The sequence below is a fragment of the Bos indicus genome, chromosome 21 (genome assembly GCF_029378745.1).
Source record: "Bos indicus isolate NIAB-ARS_2022 breed Sahiwal x Tharparkar chromosome 21, NIAB-ARS_B.indTharparkar_mat_pri_1.0, whole genome shotgun sequence".
Lineage (NCBI taxonomy): Eukaryota > Metazoa > Chordata > Mammalia > Artiodactyla > Bovidae > Bos > Bos indicus.
This window is the reverse complement of record NC_091780.1, coordinates 3,032,569-3,048,782: the sequence shown is the minus strand read 5'-3', so window position 1 is coordinate 3,048,782 and position 16,214 is coordinate 3,032,569. Positions and strand designations below refer to the sequence as shown.

At 43.2% G+C, this 16,214-nt stretch overlaps 1 protein-coding gene across 3 annotated transcripts in view; it reads left to right on the top strand.

The window, feature by feature from the left end:
* Nucleotides 1-16,214, top strand: part of ATP10A (ATPase phospholipid transporting 10A (putative)) — a 189,149-nt gene that overhangs the window by 151,583 nt on the left and 21,352 nt on the right. For all 3 annotated transcript variants that reach the window (XM_070774988.1, XM_070774986.1, XM_019983170.2), the window contains 3 exons: nt 5,370-5,473; nt 5,551-5,677; nt 7,191-7,375. In XM_070774988.1, the coding sequence (XP_070631089.1) occupies nt 5,370-5,473; nt 5,551-5,677; nt 7,191-7,375 (416 nt within the window). The remainder of the gene's footprint in view (nt 1-5,369; nt 5,474-5,550; nt 5,678-7,190; nt 7,376-16,214) is intronic.

The following is a 16,214-nucleotide window of genomic DNA, read 5'->3' as shown; positions in this document are numbered from 1 at the left end:
CGTTTCTCATGATGTACTCTGCATATAAGTTAAATAAGCAGGGTGATAATATACAGCCTTGACGTACTCCTTTTCCTATTTGGAACCAGTCTGTTGTTCCTTGTCCAGTTCTAATTGTTGTTTCGTGACCTGCATACAGATCTCTCAAGAGGCAGGTCAGGTGGTCTGGTTATTCCCATCTCTTGAAGAATTTTCCACAGTTTATTGTGATCCACACAGAAATAGATGTTTTTCTGGAACTCTCTTGCTTTTTCCATGATCCAGTGGATGTTGGCAATTTGATCTCTGGTTCCTCTGCCTTTTCTAAAACCAGCTTGAACATCAGGAAGTTCACGGTTCACGTATTGCTGAAGCCTGGCTTGAAGAATTTTGAGCATTACTTTACTCACATGTGAGATGAGTGCAATTGTGCGGTAGTTTGAGCATTCTTTGGCATTGCCTTTCTTTGGGATTGGAATGCAAACTGACCTTTTCCAGTCCTGTGGCCACTGCTGAGTTTTCCAAATTTGCTGGCATATTGAGTGCAGCACTTTCACAGCATCATCTTTCAGGATTTGGAATAGCTCAACTGGAGTTCCATCACCTCCACTAGTTTTGTTCATAGTGATGCTTTCTAAGGCCCACTTGACTTCACATTCCAGGATGTCTGGCTCTAGGTGAGTGATCACACCATCGTGATTATCTTGGTCGTGAAGATCTTTTTTGTACAGTTCTTCTGTGTATTCTTGCCACCTCTTCTTAATATCTTCTGCTTCTGTTAGGTCCATAGCATTTCTGTCCTTTATCGAGCCCATCTTTGCATGAAATGTTCCCTTGGTATCTCTAATTTTCTTGAAGAGATCTCTAGTCTTTCCCATTCTATTATTTTCCTCTATTTCATTGCATTGATTGCTGAGGAAGGCTTTCTTATCTCTTCTTGCTATTCTTTGGAACTCTGCATTCAGATGCTTATATCTTTCCTTTTCTCCTTTGCTTTTCACTTCTCTTCACAGTTATTTGTTAGGCCTCCTCATACAGCCATTTGGCTTTTTTGCATTTCTTTTCCATGGGGATGGTCTTGATCCCTGTCTCCTGCACAATGTCAGGAACCTCATTCCATAGTTCATCAGGCACTCTATCAGATCTAGTCCCTTAAATCTATTTCTCACTTCCACTATATAATCATAAGGGATTTGATTTAGGTCATACCTGAATGGTCTAGTGGTTTTCCCTACTTTCTTCAATTTCAGTCTGAATTTGGCAATTAGGAGTTCATGATCTGAGCCACAGTTAGCTCCTGGTCTTGTTTTTGCTGACTGTATAGAGCTTCTCCATCTTTGGCTGCAAAGAATATAATCAGTCTGATTTCGGTATTGACCATCTGGTGATGTCCATGTGTAGAGTCTTCTCTTGTGTTGTTGAAAGAGGGTGTTTGCTATGACCAGTGCGTTTTCTTGGCAAAACTCTTATTAGTCTTTGCCCTGCTTCATTCCATATTCCAAGGCCAAATTTGCCTGTTACTCCAGGTATTTCTTGACTTCCTACTTTTGCATTCCAGTCCCCTGTAATGAAAAGGACATCTTTTTTGGGTGTTAGTTCTAAAAGGTCTTGTAGGTCTTCATAGAACTGTTCAACTTCAGTTTCTTCAGCGTTACTGGTTGGGGCATAGACTTGGATTACTGTGATATTGAATGGTTTGCTTTGGAAACAAACAGAGATCATTCTTGTCATTATTGAGATTGCATCCAAGTACTGCATTTCAGACTTTTGTTGACCGTGATGGCTACTCCATTTCTTCTAAGGGATTCCTGCCCGCAGTAGTAGATACAATGGTCATCTGAGTCAAATTCACCCATTCCAGTCCATTTTAGTTCGCTGATCACTAGAATGTTGATGTTCTCTCTTGCCATCTCTTGTTTGACCACTTCCAATTTGCCTTGATTCATGGACCTGACATTCCATGTTCCTATGCAATATTACTCTTTACAGCATAGGACCTTGCTTCTATCACCAGTCACATCCACAACTGGGTGTTGTTTTTGCTTTGGCTCCATCCCTTCATTCTTTCTGGAGTTATTTCTCCACTGATCTCCAGTAGCAAATTGGGCCCCTACTGACCTGGGGAGTTCCTCTTTCAGTATCCTATGATTTTGCCTTTTTGTACTGTTCATGGGGTTCTCAAGGCAAGAATACTGAAGTGTTTTGCCATTCCCTTCTCCAGTGGACCACATTCTGTCAGACCTCTCCACCATGATCCCCCCCCATCTTGGGTGGCCCCACAGGGCATGGCTTAGTTTCATTGAGTTAGACAAGGCTGTGGTCCTAGTGTGATTAGATTGACTAGTTTTCTGTGATTATTGTTTGAGTGTGTCTGCCCTCTGATGCCGTCTTGCAACACCTACCATCTTACTTGAGTTTCTCTTACCTTGGACATGGGTATCTCTTCATGGCTGCTCCAGCAAAGCGGAGCCGCTGCTCCTTACCTTGGACCAGGGGTATCTCCTCACCACCACCCCTGCTGACCTTGAATGTGGAATAGCTCCTCTAGGCCCTCCTGCGCCCCTGCAGCTACCGCTCCTTGAACGTGTTATAAAGCTGGCACTAAATTCTCTTAACGTTTGCTTGTCTGAAAAGTTTTCAGTTTCCCCATCAAATCTGAACAAGAGTCTTGCTGGGTAGAGTATTCTTGGTAGTAGGTTCTTCCCTTTCATCAGTTTAAATATATCGTGTGATTCCCTTCTGGCTTGTAGAGTTTCTGTTCAGAAATCAGCTGGTATCTTGATGGGAGTTCCCTTGAACGTTATTTGTCATTTCTCCCCTATTGCATTTAATATTTTGTATTTGTCTTTAATTTTTGTCAGTTTGATTACTGTGTGTCTCAGTGTGTTCATCCTTGGGTTCATCCTTCCTGGGACTCTCTCTGCTTCCTCGACTTGGTTGACTGTTTCCTTTCCCATGTTAGGGACATTTTTAGCTATTACCTCTTCAAATATTTTCTCAGCTCCTTTTTCTCTTCTCCTACTGGGACCCCCTATACTGCAAATGGTGGCACATTTAATGCTGTCTCAGAGGTCTCTTAGGTGGTCTACATATTTTTTTTTTCATTCTTTCTTCTATATTCTGTTCTGTGACAGTGATTTCCACCATTCTTTCTTCCGGGTCATTTTTCCATTCTTCTGCCTCTTATTATGCTCTTGATTCCTTCTAGCATATTATTCATCCCTATTTGTATGTTCTTTAGTTCTTCTAAGTGTTTGGTAACATTTCTTCCATCTGCTCGATCTTTGAGATCCTGCATCATCTACACTATCATTACTCTGAATTCTTTTTCTGGAAGGTTGCCTATTTCCACTTTATTTAGTTGTTTTTCTGGGTTTTTTTCTTGTCCCTTCATCTGGGATATAACTCTCTGCTTTTTCATGCTGATTCACTTTCTGTGATGTGGTTTTTGTTTCAGTTACTCTGGTTCTGTGCTTCTTGCTTCTTCTGTCTGCCCTCTGATGGAAGCGGCTGAGGCTTGTGTGAGCTTCCTGATGGGAGGGACTGGTGGTGGGAAAAACTGGGTCTTGCTCTGGTGGGCAGGCCCTTGCTCTAAGCTGCAATCCAAGAATCTGCTGATGGGTGGGGTTTCACTCCCTCCCTGGTAGTTGTTTGGCCTGAGGTAACCCAGCCCTCTTTACAGGCTCCATGGTAGGGAGAACTCCAAGAGGGTTTACGCCAAGGGGGCCCTTCCTGGCCTGATGCTGCTGGAGCCCCCAGCCCTGTGGGGAGCCCCTGCTGACTCATGCCTCCACAGAAGACCCTCCAACGCTAGCAGGTAGTTTTGGTTCAGTCCCCTTTGGGGTCACTGCTCCTTTCCCCTGTGTCTTGGTGCATGCAAGATTCTGCTCGTGCCCTCTACGACTGCAGTCTCTGTTTCCCCCAGTCCTGTGCAAGTCCTATAGTCAAATCCCGCTGGCCTCCAAGGTCAGATTCCCTGGGGATCCCCAGTCCCTTTGTCAGATCCCCAGGCTGGGAAACCTGATGTGGGGTTCAGAACCTTCACAGCAGTGAGAGAACTTCTATGATATTATTGTTCTCTAGTTGGTGGGTCACCCATCTGGCAGGTATGGGATTTGATTTTATTGTGATTGTGCCCCTCCTCCCATCTCACTGTGCTTTCTTCTTTGTCTTTGGATGTGGGATGTCTTTTTTTAGTGGGTTCCAGCATCCTCCTGTCAATGGTTGTTCAACAGCTAGTTGCAATTTGGGTGCTCTCCCAGGAGGAGATGAGTGCACATCCTTCTACTCTGCCGTCTTGAACCAGAAGTCTGACGAGGTTCTTTTTAAAATAACATCTAACTTTAAGTTCGTTGAACGTGTATACTATTGACAAGTAGTAAAACAGGTGCTTGCTAAATCTAGTGGTGCACATGTTTTCTGGGCACCTCTTAGTGGAGGTGTTGGAGTAAATCATAATGAAAGGTTACTCCTGTGACATTCCTGCCTAATTAATTGGAACAAAATTCTGGCCAGCATTCCGCTTGCAGCCAGCTACAGTGAGACAGAATGGGGAGGGCCACTGACTCCATAACACACTCATACTCTTATCATGCACAAAGTAAAGAGTCTTCTGACTTCTCACTAACAATTATTAACCCGAGAACACATTGGAGTTAAGAAGGTGTATGTCACTTTGCCATGGATTCCACAGTGGTAAGGCTCAGGGTTAGCACTTCTGCAGTCTGGTAATAAACAGCCAGGTCTGTTCTGCACCTGGATCTACAGAAAACAGGAAAGGGTGAATGTTTGGAAATCTCTTACTAGCTGATAGCTAATTTCATACCTTTTTCAAAATTATGGTTAAAGAAAACAACATAACATTAGTTTACCATCTTAACCAGTTTTGAGTGTACAGTTCAGTAGTGTTGGGTATATTCGCATTGGTGTGCAGCAGATCTCTAGGAATTTTCATCTTGCAAAACTGATGCTCTGTATAGCTCCTTCCTCCTCTGCTCCCCCAGCCCCTGGCAACCAGCTTTCTACTTGCTGTCTCTCTGAGCTTGGTTGTTTTGTGGTATTGTGTTGTGTTAGTCGCTCAGTCATGTCCAACTCTTTGCGACCCCATGGACGGTAGCCCACCAGTCTCCTCTGTTTGTGGGATTCTCCAGGCAAGAATACTGGAGTGAGCTGCCATTCAGACTTGAAAATGCAGCTCTATTCTCTCCCTGGATGGGAAGAGTTCCCAACTAGACCCTGATGGTGCTGAGCTCTCAGCTGTGGAAACCTCAGCAGTGACCATCACTGCAGACTGATTTCAGCAGACCTGGCATCTGAGGGAACCAGGGCATTCCACTGGGCTCTGTTCTCACTCTTTTTTTTTTTTTTTTCTTTTCCTACTTCCAACTTAGATGACGCCAGAGGGAGGCATCAAATGAAGATCCGCAGCAAGACCCAGAATTACCTCAACTTGTATGCGGTGGAGGGCCTGCGCACCTTGTGCATTGCCAAGAGGGTGAGTAGGCAGCTCCACGGAGGGGCAGAGCCAGCAGCGGGGCACGGCCCATGCGCTCATCAGCGGGTCTCACCCAGGTTCTGAGTAAGGAAGAGTATGCCTGTTGGCTGCAGAGCCACTTGGAAGCAGAATCCGCTGTGGACAACCGGGAGGAGCTCCTCTTTCAGTCCGCCATTCGCCTGGAGACGAATCTGCATTTGTTGGGTAATTATGTTCTCGAGCCGGCTAGTGTCCTGTAGGGCGGGGTGGAGTTTGCAGCATCCCGGGCAGAGAGGTACCCTGACTCTAGTCCACAGCAGCTCTGCACACACTGGTCTTCCTTAAGTACCCCGCTGGTCTGACACTGGGCTTCCCTTGTGGCCCAGCAGTAAAAAATCCACCTGCAATGCAGGAGACCTAGGTTGGATCTGTGGGTCTAGAAGATCCCCTGGAGAAGGAAGTGACAACCCACTCCAGTATTCTTGCCTGGGAAATCCCATGGACAGAGGAGCCTGGTGGGCTACAGTCCAGAGGGCTGCAGCAGAGTCAGACATGACTTAGTGACTAAACAACAAAACAATTGGTCTGACATTAGCACACCCCCCGGGCGGGGCTATGCTCCATTGAACATTCTCCTCTCTGGTCAGTTTTTGGGTGATTCCCTGTGCCACCTTTCTGGGCACCATGTCAGACTTTCCTCCCCTAAAACCCTGCTTTCCCACAAAAAATAGAGATAAGAAGCAAGGTTTCTCAACAACTGATGCTTAAAATGGTCCCTCCATCCCAGGAACAATCAGAAACTGTTGGACTCAGACAGGGCTGCCTTTTATACATAAAAGTCAACTCTCTCATATCTTTTAATATAAAGGCACTAATCCCATTCATGAGGGCTCATGCTCATGACCTAATTGCCTCCCAAAGGCCCCAGATGCTAATGCCATTACCCTGGGGATTAGGGCATCAACCTATGGACTTTTAGGAGGGACACAGACATTTCAGTCCATAGCAGCATCCCAGCACAGGGAACAGCATGCATAAAAGAGAAAGGCAAGGCTGACAAGGAGGCCTCAGGCAATGCTGCACTTCTAAAAGAAAGATGGAGACCGTCTCACCAAGCTGGAATCAGGAAAACCAGGCTGGCCTAGAGGACACTTTTCTGCACTAAGTGGTGTATTTTTCCTAAAATACTGAGACTTGCATGGGAAAAATCTGCTCCTTAATTCTTATGTTTGTGGAAAAAGCATATTCAGGATAATGTTGCTTTCAACAAATAATGGGCCTCTGTGGTCTGTTTCAACAGCTAATGGTAAACACTGTTGAGAGCCATCACTGTGGGCTCATTTACCAGAAGCTTTCTGCAGGATGGATAAGCTTGAAAACTTTTCATCCCTCTGGGTATGGTCATTCTCACCATCTCCCCACAAGCTTTATTTCCAAGCTATCTGTAAGTTATAAGTTCACTGCATGTTAGGAAGCCTTGGAGGTGTTCTGTTCAGTGTCCAGAGAATTAATGTTTAGTGCTCCCAGCTGTCCCTATTGTATGGAGTCAAGAGTTGGTGAAGGTACCCCCATATCCTGAATGAGGAATCACCCCAGTGCTTCCAGAGAAGATGGACCTCAGCAGGGTCCAGTCTTCAGGGTGGGGCCAGCACCTCTGCTGAGCTGGAGTGTAGTATTCATGCTGGTCAGGGCAGGGGCCCGGAAGCAGGGCCTCACCTACACTGGTACCTTTGAGCAGGTGCCACCGGGATTGAAGACCGCCTGCAGGATGGAGTGCCCGAAACCATTGCTAAACTGCGTCAAGCAGGTCTGCAGATCTGGGTTCTCACCGGCGACAAACAGGAAACAGCCGTTAACATCGCTCATGCCTGCAAACTTCTGGACCATGACGAGGAAGTCATCACCCTGAATGCTGAATCCCAGGTAGGTGGATGTTAGGGAGCCTGCTTTGCCGAGGCAAACCCCACACCCCCCAGCCCCAGAGAGGAGCAGGAAGGAATGCCTTCCATTTCTGGCACTTGCTGTGAGGTGGGCCTTTGTTCTTCACCTCTGTTTATACCTGTGTTGTGTTTCTTATTGTCTTGGAAGATGTGGGATTTGCTGGGACTTCTCAGGAACACTTCTGAGCTTTATAATGCAGAGTTCAACCAGCTTTTTCCTGAGCTACTGTCCAGCCAGCAGTATCAGAGTGTCTTATGAGGTCTCATGGAGCGAGGGCAGCTGTCGATTTGGCATTGGCATTCCCAAGACAGCACGTGTTATCTCATTAATGCCCCAGCAGGACTTGGGTTGTCATTCCTCACCTCTTGACTGAAATCCCCCCATGTAGAGGGTGAGTCTCCTCCCACAGGCTCTTCCAGAGTGACTCTTCTTTGGAACATCTTCTCCAAGGGATGAGGAAGTCCAGCCTTTATGGGTCATGCTTTAGGGATCATGTAGGTATCACACTTGCCTTATCACAGAGTTTTCACCTTTGTTTTCTCCTAAAAGGTTTATAGTGTAGCATCTCACCTTTAGACACAATCTGTTTTGTGTAGAATTTTGTGTAATGTATGAGGTTTACATCAAACTGTGTTTTTCTGCATGTAGCTGGCCAGTTATTCAGGAACTGTTTGTGGACAGTTTGTCTTTTCTCCACTAAATTGTTGAAAACCTTTGTTAAACCTTTGTTGAAAATCAGTTGCTCCTATTTGTTGTGTGTCTATTTTTAGATTTCTATTATTTTCCATACCTGTATCTATCCCTTCTTCAATACCATACTGTCTTGTGAGTTTTTAAATAAGTCTTAAAATAGGCATTATTTTGTTTAATCTTTAATACAATTTTCTGTTGATGGGCAGGCTGTGTTCCCTCTCTGTTGTTTGACCTGAGGCCAAACTATGGTGGAGGTGATGAAAGATAATAGCTACCTCCTTCAAAAGGCCCCGTGCATGCACTGCTGTACTCAGTGCCCCCATCAACAGAAAACTGGATTAAAGGTTTACTGAGCATGGCCCTGCCCATCACAACAAGACCCAGTTTCCCCCTCAGTCTCTCCCATCAGGAACCTTCCATAAGCCTCTTATCCTTCTCCATCAGAGGGCAGATTAACCAATCTATTAAAACTATTAAAACTACCAAGCCTTGTCAAACCCAAGGAAACAATGAGAACACTGTGTAGGGCCGCTCAAAATGCGCAGGACATGGTGAAGAGTTCTGACAAAACGTGGCCCAAGGAGAAGGGAATGGCAAACCACTTCAGCATTCTTGCCTTGAGAATCCCATGAACAGTATGAAAAGGCAAAATGATAGGACACTGAAAGATGAACTCCCCAGGTCAGTAGGTGCCCAATATGCTACTACTAGAAATCAGTGGATAAATAACTCGAGAAAGAATGAAGAGACAGAGCCAAAGCAAAAACAACACCCAATTGTGGATGACTTGTGATGGAAGTAAAGTCCAATGCTATAAAGAGCAGTATTGCATAGGAATCTGGAATGTTAGGTCCATGAAATTGGAAGTGGTCAAACAGGAGATGGCAAGAGTGAACGTCGACATTTTAGGAGTTAGTGAACTAAAATGGACTGTAATGGATGAATTTAACTCAGATGACCATTATATCTACTACTGTGAGCAAGAATCCTTTAGAAGAAATGGAGTATCCATCATAGTCAACAAAAGAGTCCAAAATGCAGTACTTGGATACAGTCTCAAAAATGACAGAATGATCTCTGTTCATTTCCAAGGCAAACCATTCAATATCACAGTAATCCACATTTCTGCCCCGACCAGTAATGTTGAAGAAGCTTAAGTTGAATGGTTCTATGAATACCTATAACACCTTCTAGAACTAACACCCCAAAAAAGATGTCCTTTTCATTATAGGGGACTGGAATGCAAAAGTAGTAAGTCAAGAGCTACCTGGATTAACAGGCAAATTTGGCCTTAAGTACAGAATGAAGCAGGTCAAAAGCTAACAGAGTTTTACCAAGAGAATGCCCTTGTCATAGCAAACACCTTCCAAAAACACAAGAGAAGACTCTACACGTGGACATCACGAGATGGTCAACACTGAAATCAGATTGATTATATTCTCTGCAGCTAAAGATGGAGAAGCTCTATACAGTCAGCAAAAACAAGACCAGGAACTGACTGTGGCTCAGACCATGAACTCCTTATTGCCAAATTCAGACTTAAATTGAAGAAAGTACGGAAAACCACTAGACCATTCAGGAATGACCTAAAGCAAATCCCTTACAACTGTACAGTGGAAGTGACAAATAGTTTCAAGGGATTAAATCTGATAGTACCTGAAGAACTATGGAAAGAGGTTCGTGACATTGTACAGGAGGCAGTGATCAAGACCATCCCCAAGAAAAATGCAAAAGGCAAAATGGTTGTCTGATGAGGCCTTACAAATACCTGAGAAAAGAAGAGAAGCTAAAGACAAGGGAGAAAAGGAAAGATAAACCCATTGGAATTCAGAGTTCCAAAGAATAGCAAGGAGAGAGAAGAAAGCCTTCTTCAGTGATCAGCGCAAAGAAATAGAGGAAAACAACAGACTGGGAAAGACTAGAGATCTCTTCAAGAAAATCAGAGATACCAAGGGAACGTTGGGCATAATAAAGGACAGAAATGGTAGGGATCTAACAGAAGCAGAAGATATTAAGAAGAGGTGGCAAGAATACACAGAAGAACTATACAAAAAAGATCTTCATGACCCAGATAACCACAATGGTGTGATCACTCACCTGGAGCCAGACATCCTGGAATGCAAAGTCAAGTGGGCCTTAGGAAACATCATTGCGAACAAAGCTAGTGGAGGTGATGGAATTCCAGTTGACCTATTTCAAATCCTAAAAGATTTTGCTGTGAAAGTGCTGCACTCAAAATGCCAGCAAATCTGGAAAACTCATCAGTGGCCACAGGACTGGAAAAGGTCAGTTTTCATTCCACTCCCAAAGAAACACAATGCCAAAGAATGCTCAAACTACTGCACAATTGCACTCATTTCACATGATAGCAAAGTAATGCTCAAAATTCTCCAAGCCAGGCTTCAACAGTAGATGAACCAAGAACTTCCATATGTTCAACCCATTTACGTTTAAGGTAATTACTGATAAGTATGATCCCGTTGCCATTTACTTTATTGTTTGAGGTTCGAATTTATACACAATTTTTGTGTTTCCTGTCTAGAGAATATCCTTTAGTATTTGTTGGAGAGCTGGTTTAGTGGTGCAGAATTCTCTCAGCTTTTGTTTGTCTGAGAAGCTTTTGATTTCTCTTTCATACTTGAATGAAATCCTTGCTGGGTACAATAATCTGGGCTGTAGGTTATTTTCTTTCATCATTTTAAGTATGTCTTGCCATTCCCTCCTGGCTTGAAGAGTTTCTATTGAAAGATCAGCTGTTATCCTTATGGGAATTCCCTTGTGTGTTATTTGTTGTTTTTCCCTTGCTGCTTTTAATATTTGTTCTTTGTGTTTGATCTTTGTTAATTTGATTAATATGTGTCTTGGGGTGTTTCGCCTTGGGTTTATCCTGTTTGGGATTCTCTGGGTTTCTTGGACTTGGGTGATTATTTCCTTCCCCAGTTTAGGGAAGTTTTCAACTATTATCTCCTCAAGTATTTTCTCATGGTCTTTCTTTTTGTCTTCTTCTTCTGGAACCCCTATGATTCGAATGTTGTAGCGTTTAATATTGTCCTGGAGGTCTCTGAGATTGTCCTCATTTCTTTTAATTCGTTTTTCTTTTATTTTCTCTGATTCATTTATTTCTACCATTCTATCTTCTAATTCACTAATCCTATCTTCTGTCTCTGTTATTCTACTATTTGTTGCCTCCAGAGTGTTTTTAATTTCATTTATTGCATTATTCATTATATATTGACTCTTTTTTATTTCTTCTAGGTCCTTGTTAAACCTTTCTTGCATCTTCTCAATCCTTGTCTCCAAGCTATTTATCTGTGATTCCATTTTAATTTCAAGATTTTGGATCAATTTCACTATCATTATTCGGAATTCTTTATCAGGTAGATTCCCTATCTCTTCCTCTTTTGTTTGGTTTGGTGGGCATTTATCCTGTTCCTTTATCTGCTGGCTATTCCTCTGTCTCTTCATCTTGTTTAAATTGCTGAGTTTGGGGTGTCCTGTCTGTATTCTGGCGGTTTGTGGAGTTCTCTTTATTGTGGCTTTTCCTCGCTGTGTGTGGTTTTGTACAGGTGGCTTGTCAAGGTTTCCTGGTTAGGGAAGCTTGTGTCGGTGTTCTGATGGGTGGAGCTGTATTTCTTCTCTTTGTTCAGTCGTGCTGTGGGGAGGGAGGGAGGGATGCTGCAAACAAATAACACTGGCGTGCGCTCGCAGTACCTCAGCCACACTGGGTCTGCCCCGCTCACGGTGCATGTAGCCTCCCTGCCCACACTGCTCGGGCTCTAGGTTGTTCCGCCGGGAACAATCCGAGGCTGGCCCTGGGTTGCATGTACCTCCCAGGTCCAAGCCGCTCAGGTTCAGGCACTCGGGTAGTCCTCAGAGGCGCAGACTCAGTTGGGCCTGAGTTTTGTGCTCTTCCCAGGTCCGAGCAGCTCAAGTGATGAGGTGTTTGGCGAGCGCCAATGCTGCGACTTATCGCCTCCCCGCCACTCGGTTATCTGGGTGTAAAACCGGCGCACCTTCTCAGGCAGATGTTAACCGTCCAGACCCCCAAGAAGTTTTAGTTAGCAAAGAAGCCTGCTTACAGTTTTATAGATAATATCTCTGGGGCTGCGATTGCCCCCTTCCGGCTCTGGCTGCCTGTCACCGGAGGGGGAAGGTCTGCAGCCGGCTATCTCTGTTCAGTCCTTTGTTCCGTGCGTGGGCCTGGCGGTCTTAGGTTAGGGATGGCTTTTCGCGTGGTAGATATCCCACAGTCTGGTTTGCTAGCCCAAATTATTTCGCTCAGATAGTGCTCAGGGTATTCAGGCCAGATTCTTACTCTAAGCGATGCAGCCCGCGCTGCGCCTCCCTGCCCAGCCCCCGCTTGCTAATGGCGCATGCAGGCGTCTGCGCTGCTTCTCCGCTGGGGGAGTTACCGTAGGACTTGCAATCTTCGAGTTTTAATTGTTTATTTATTTTTTCTTCCTGTTATGTTGCCCTCTGTGCTTCCAAAGCTTGGCACAGATTCGGCAGTGAGAAGGTTTCCTGGTGTTTGGAAACTTCTCTCTTTTTAAGACTCCCTTCCCGGGACGGAACTCCATCCCTCCTTCTTTTGTCTCTTTTTTTGTCTTTTATATTTTTTCCTACCTCCTTTCGAAGAGTTGGATTGCTTTTCTGGATGCCTGATGTCCTCTGCCGGCATTCAGAAGTTGTTTTGTGGAATTTACTCGACGTTTAAATGCTCTTGATGAATTTGTGGGGGAGAAAGTGTTCTCCCCGTCCTACTCCTCCGCCATCTTGGCTCCTCTCTAAACAAAATTCTAGCAATCAGAATCCAACAACACATTAAAAAGATCATACACCATGACCAAGTGGGCTTTATCCCAGGGATGCAAGGATTCTTCAATATCCGCAAATCAATCAATGTAATACACCACATTAACAAATTGAAAAACAAAAACCATATGATTATCTCAATAGATGCAGAGAAAGCCTTTGACAAAATTCAACACCCATTTATGATAAAAACTCTCCAGAAAGCAGGAATAGAAGGAACATACCTCAACATAATAAAAGCTATATATGACAAACCCACAGCAAACATTATCCTCAATGGTGAAAAATTGAAAGCATTTCCTCTAAAGTCAGGAACAAGACAAGGGTGCCCACTTTCACTATTACTATTCAACATAGTTTTGGAAGCTTTGGCCACAGCAATCAGAGCAGAAAAAGAAATAAAAGGAATCCAAATTGGAAAAGAAGAAGTAAAACTCTCACTATTTGCAGATGACATGATCCTCTACATAGAAAACCCTAAAGACTCCACCAGAAAATTACTAGAACTAATCAATGATTATAGTAAAGTTGCAGGATATAAAATCAACACACAGAAATGCCTTGCATTCCTATACACTAATAATGAGAAAACAGAAAGAGAAATTAAGGAAATAATTCCATTCACCATTGCAACGAAAAGAATAAAATACTTAGGAATATATCTACCTAAAGAAACTAAAGACCTATATATAGAAAACTATAAAACACTGGTGAAAGAAATCAAAGTGGACACTAATAGATGGAGAAATATACCATGTTCATGGATTGGAAGAATCAATATAGTGAAAATGAGTATACTACCCAAAGCAATTTATAGATTCAATGCAATCCCTATCAAGCTACCAACAGTATTCTTCACAGAGCTAGAACAAATAATTTCACAATTTGTATGGAAATACAAAAAACCTCAAATAGCCAAAGCGATCTTGAGAAAGAAAAATGGAACTGGAGGAATCAACCTACCTGACTTCAGGCTCTACTACAAAGCCACAGTTATCAAGACAGTATGGTACTGGCACAAAGACAGAAATATAGATCAATGGAACAAAATAGAAAGCCCAGAGATAAATCCACGCACATATGGACACCTTATCTTTGACAAAGGAGGCAAGAATATACAATGGATTAAAGACAATCTCTTTAACAAGTGGTGCTGGGAAATCTGGTCAACCACTTGTAAAAGAATGAAACTAGAACACTTTCTAACACCATATACAAAAATAAACTCAAAATGGATTAAAAATCTCAACGTAAGACCAGAAACTATAAAACTCCTAGAGGAGAACATAGGCAAAACACTCTTTGACATACATCACAGCAGGATCCTCTATGATCCACCTCCCAGAATATTGGAAATAAAAGTAAAAATAAACAAATGGGACCTAATTAAACTTAAAAGCTTCTGCACATCAAAGGAAACTATTAGCAAGGTGAAAAGACAGCCTTCAGAATGGGAGAAAATAATAGCAAATGAAGCAACTGACAAACAACTAATCTCAAAAATATACAAGCAACTCCTACAGCTCAACTCCAGAAAAATAAATGACCCAATCAAAAAATGGGCCAAAGATCTAAATAGACATTTCTCCAAAGAAGACATACAGATGGCTAACAAACACATGAAAAGATGCTCAACATCACTCATTATCAGAGAAATGCAAATCAAAACCACTATGAGGTACCATTTCACACCAGTCAGAATGGCTGCAATCCAAAAGTCTACAAATAATAAATGCTGGAGAGGGTGTGGAGAAAAGGGAACCCTCTTACACTGTTGGTGGGAATGCAAACTAGTACAGCCACTATGGAGAACAGTGTGGAGATTCCTTAAAAAACTGGAAATAGAACTGCCTTATGATCCAGCAATCCCACTGCTGGGCATACACACTGAGGAAACCAGAAGGGAAAGAGACACGTGTACCCCAATGTTCATCGCAGCACTGTTTATAATAGCCAGGACGTGGAAGCAACCTAGATGTCCATCAGCAGATGAATGTATAAGAAAGCTGTGGTACATATACACAATGGAGTATTACTCAGCCATTAAAAAGATACATTTGAATTAGTTCTAATGAGGTGGATGAAACTGGAGCCTATTATACAGAGTGAAGTAAGCCAGAAGGAAAAACACCAATACAGTATACTAACGCATATATATGGAATTTAGAAAGATGGTAACGATAACCCTGTATACGAGACAGCAAAAGAGACACTGATGTATAGAACAGTCTTATGGACTCTGTGGGAGAGGGAGAGGGTGGGAAGATTTGGGAGAATGGCATTGAAACATGTGAAACGTCATATATGAAACGAGATGCCAGTCCAGGTTCAATGCACGATGATGGATGCTTGGGGCTGGTGCACTGGGACGACCCAGAGGGATGGTGTGGGGAGGGAGGAGGGAGGAGGCTTCAGGATGGGGAACACATGTATACTAATTAAATAATTTTCTATTAAAAAAAAAAAAAAAGTTTGCCCGGAAAAATATCAATAACTTCAGATAGGCAGATGATACCACCCTTATGGCAGAGAGAAGTGAAAGTGGAGGGTGAAAAAGTTGGCTTAAAACTCAACAGTCAGAAAACTAAGATCATGGCATCCAGTTCCATCACTTCTTGGTAAATAGATAGGGAAACAGTGGAAACAGTGACAGACTTTATTTTTGGGGCTCCAAAATCACTGTAGATGGTGACTACAACCATGAAATTAGAAGACACTTGTTCCTTGGAAGAAAAGCTATGACAAACCTAGACAACATATTAAAAAGCAAAGCTTATTACTTTGCCAGCAAAGGTCTGTCTAGTCAAGGCTATGGTTTTTCCAGTAGTCATGTATGGATGTGAGAGTTGGACTGTGAAGAAAGCTGAGTGCTGAAGAATTGATGCTTTTGAACTGTGGTGTTGGAGAAGACTCTTGAGAGTCCCTTGGACTGCAAGGAGATCCAACCAGTCCATCCTAAAGGAGATCTGTCCTGGGTGTTCATTGGAAGGACTGATGTTGAAGCTGAAACTCCAATACTCTGGCCACCTCATGTGAAGAGTTAACAGTTAACTCACTGGAAAAGACCCTGATGCTGGGAAAGATTGAAGGCAGGAGGAGAAGAGGAAGAAATGGTTGGATGGCATCACCTAATCTATGGATATGAGTTTGAGTAAGTTCCGGGAGTTGGCGATGGACAAGGAAACCTGATGTGCTGTAGTCCATGGGGTCACAAAGAGTTGGACACATCTGAGCAATTGAACTGAACTGATTTTGTTTAATTTCCAAGTGTTTGGAGTTTTCCTATTGGCTTTCTGTTATCAATTTCTATTTTATA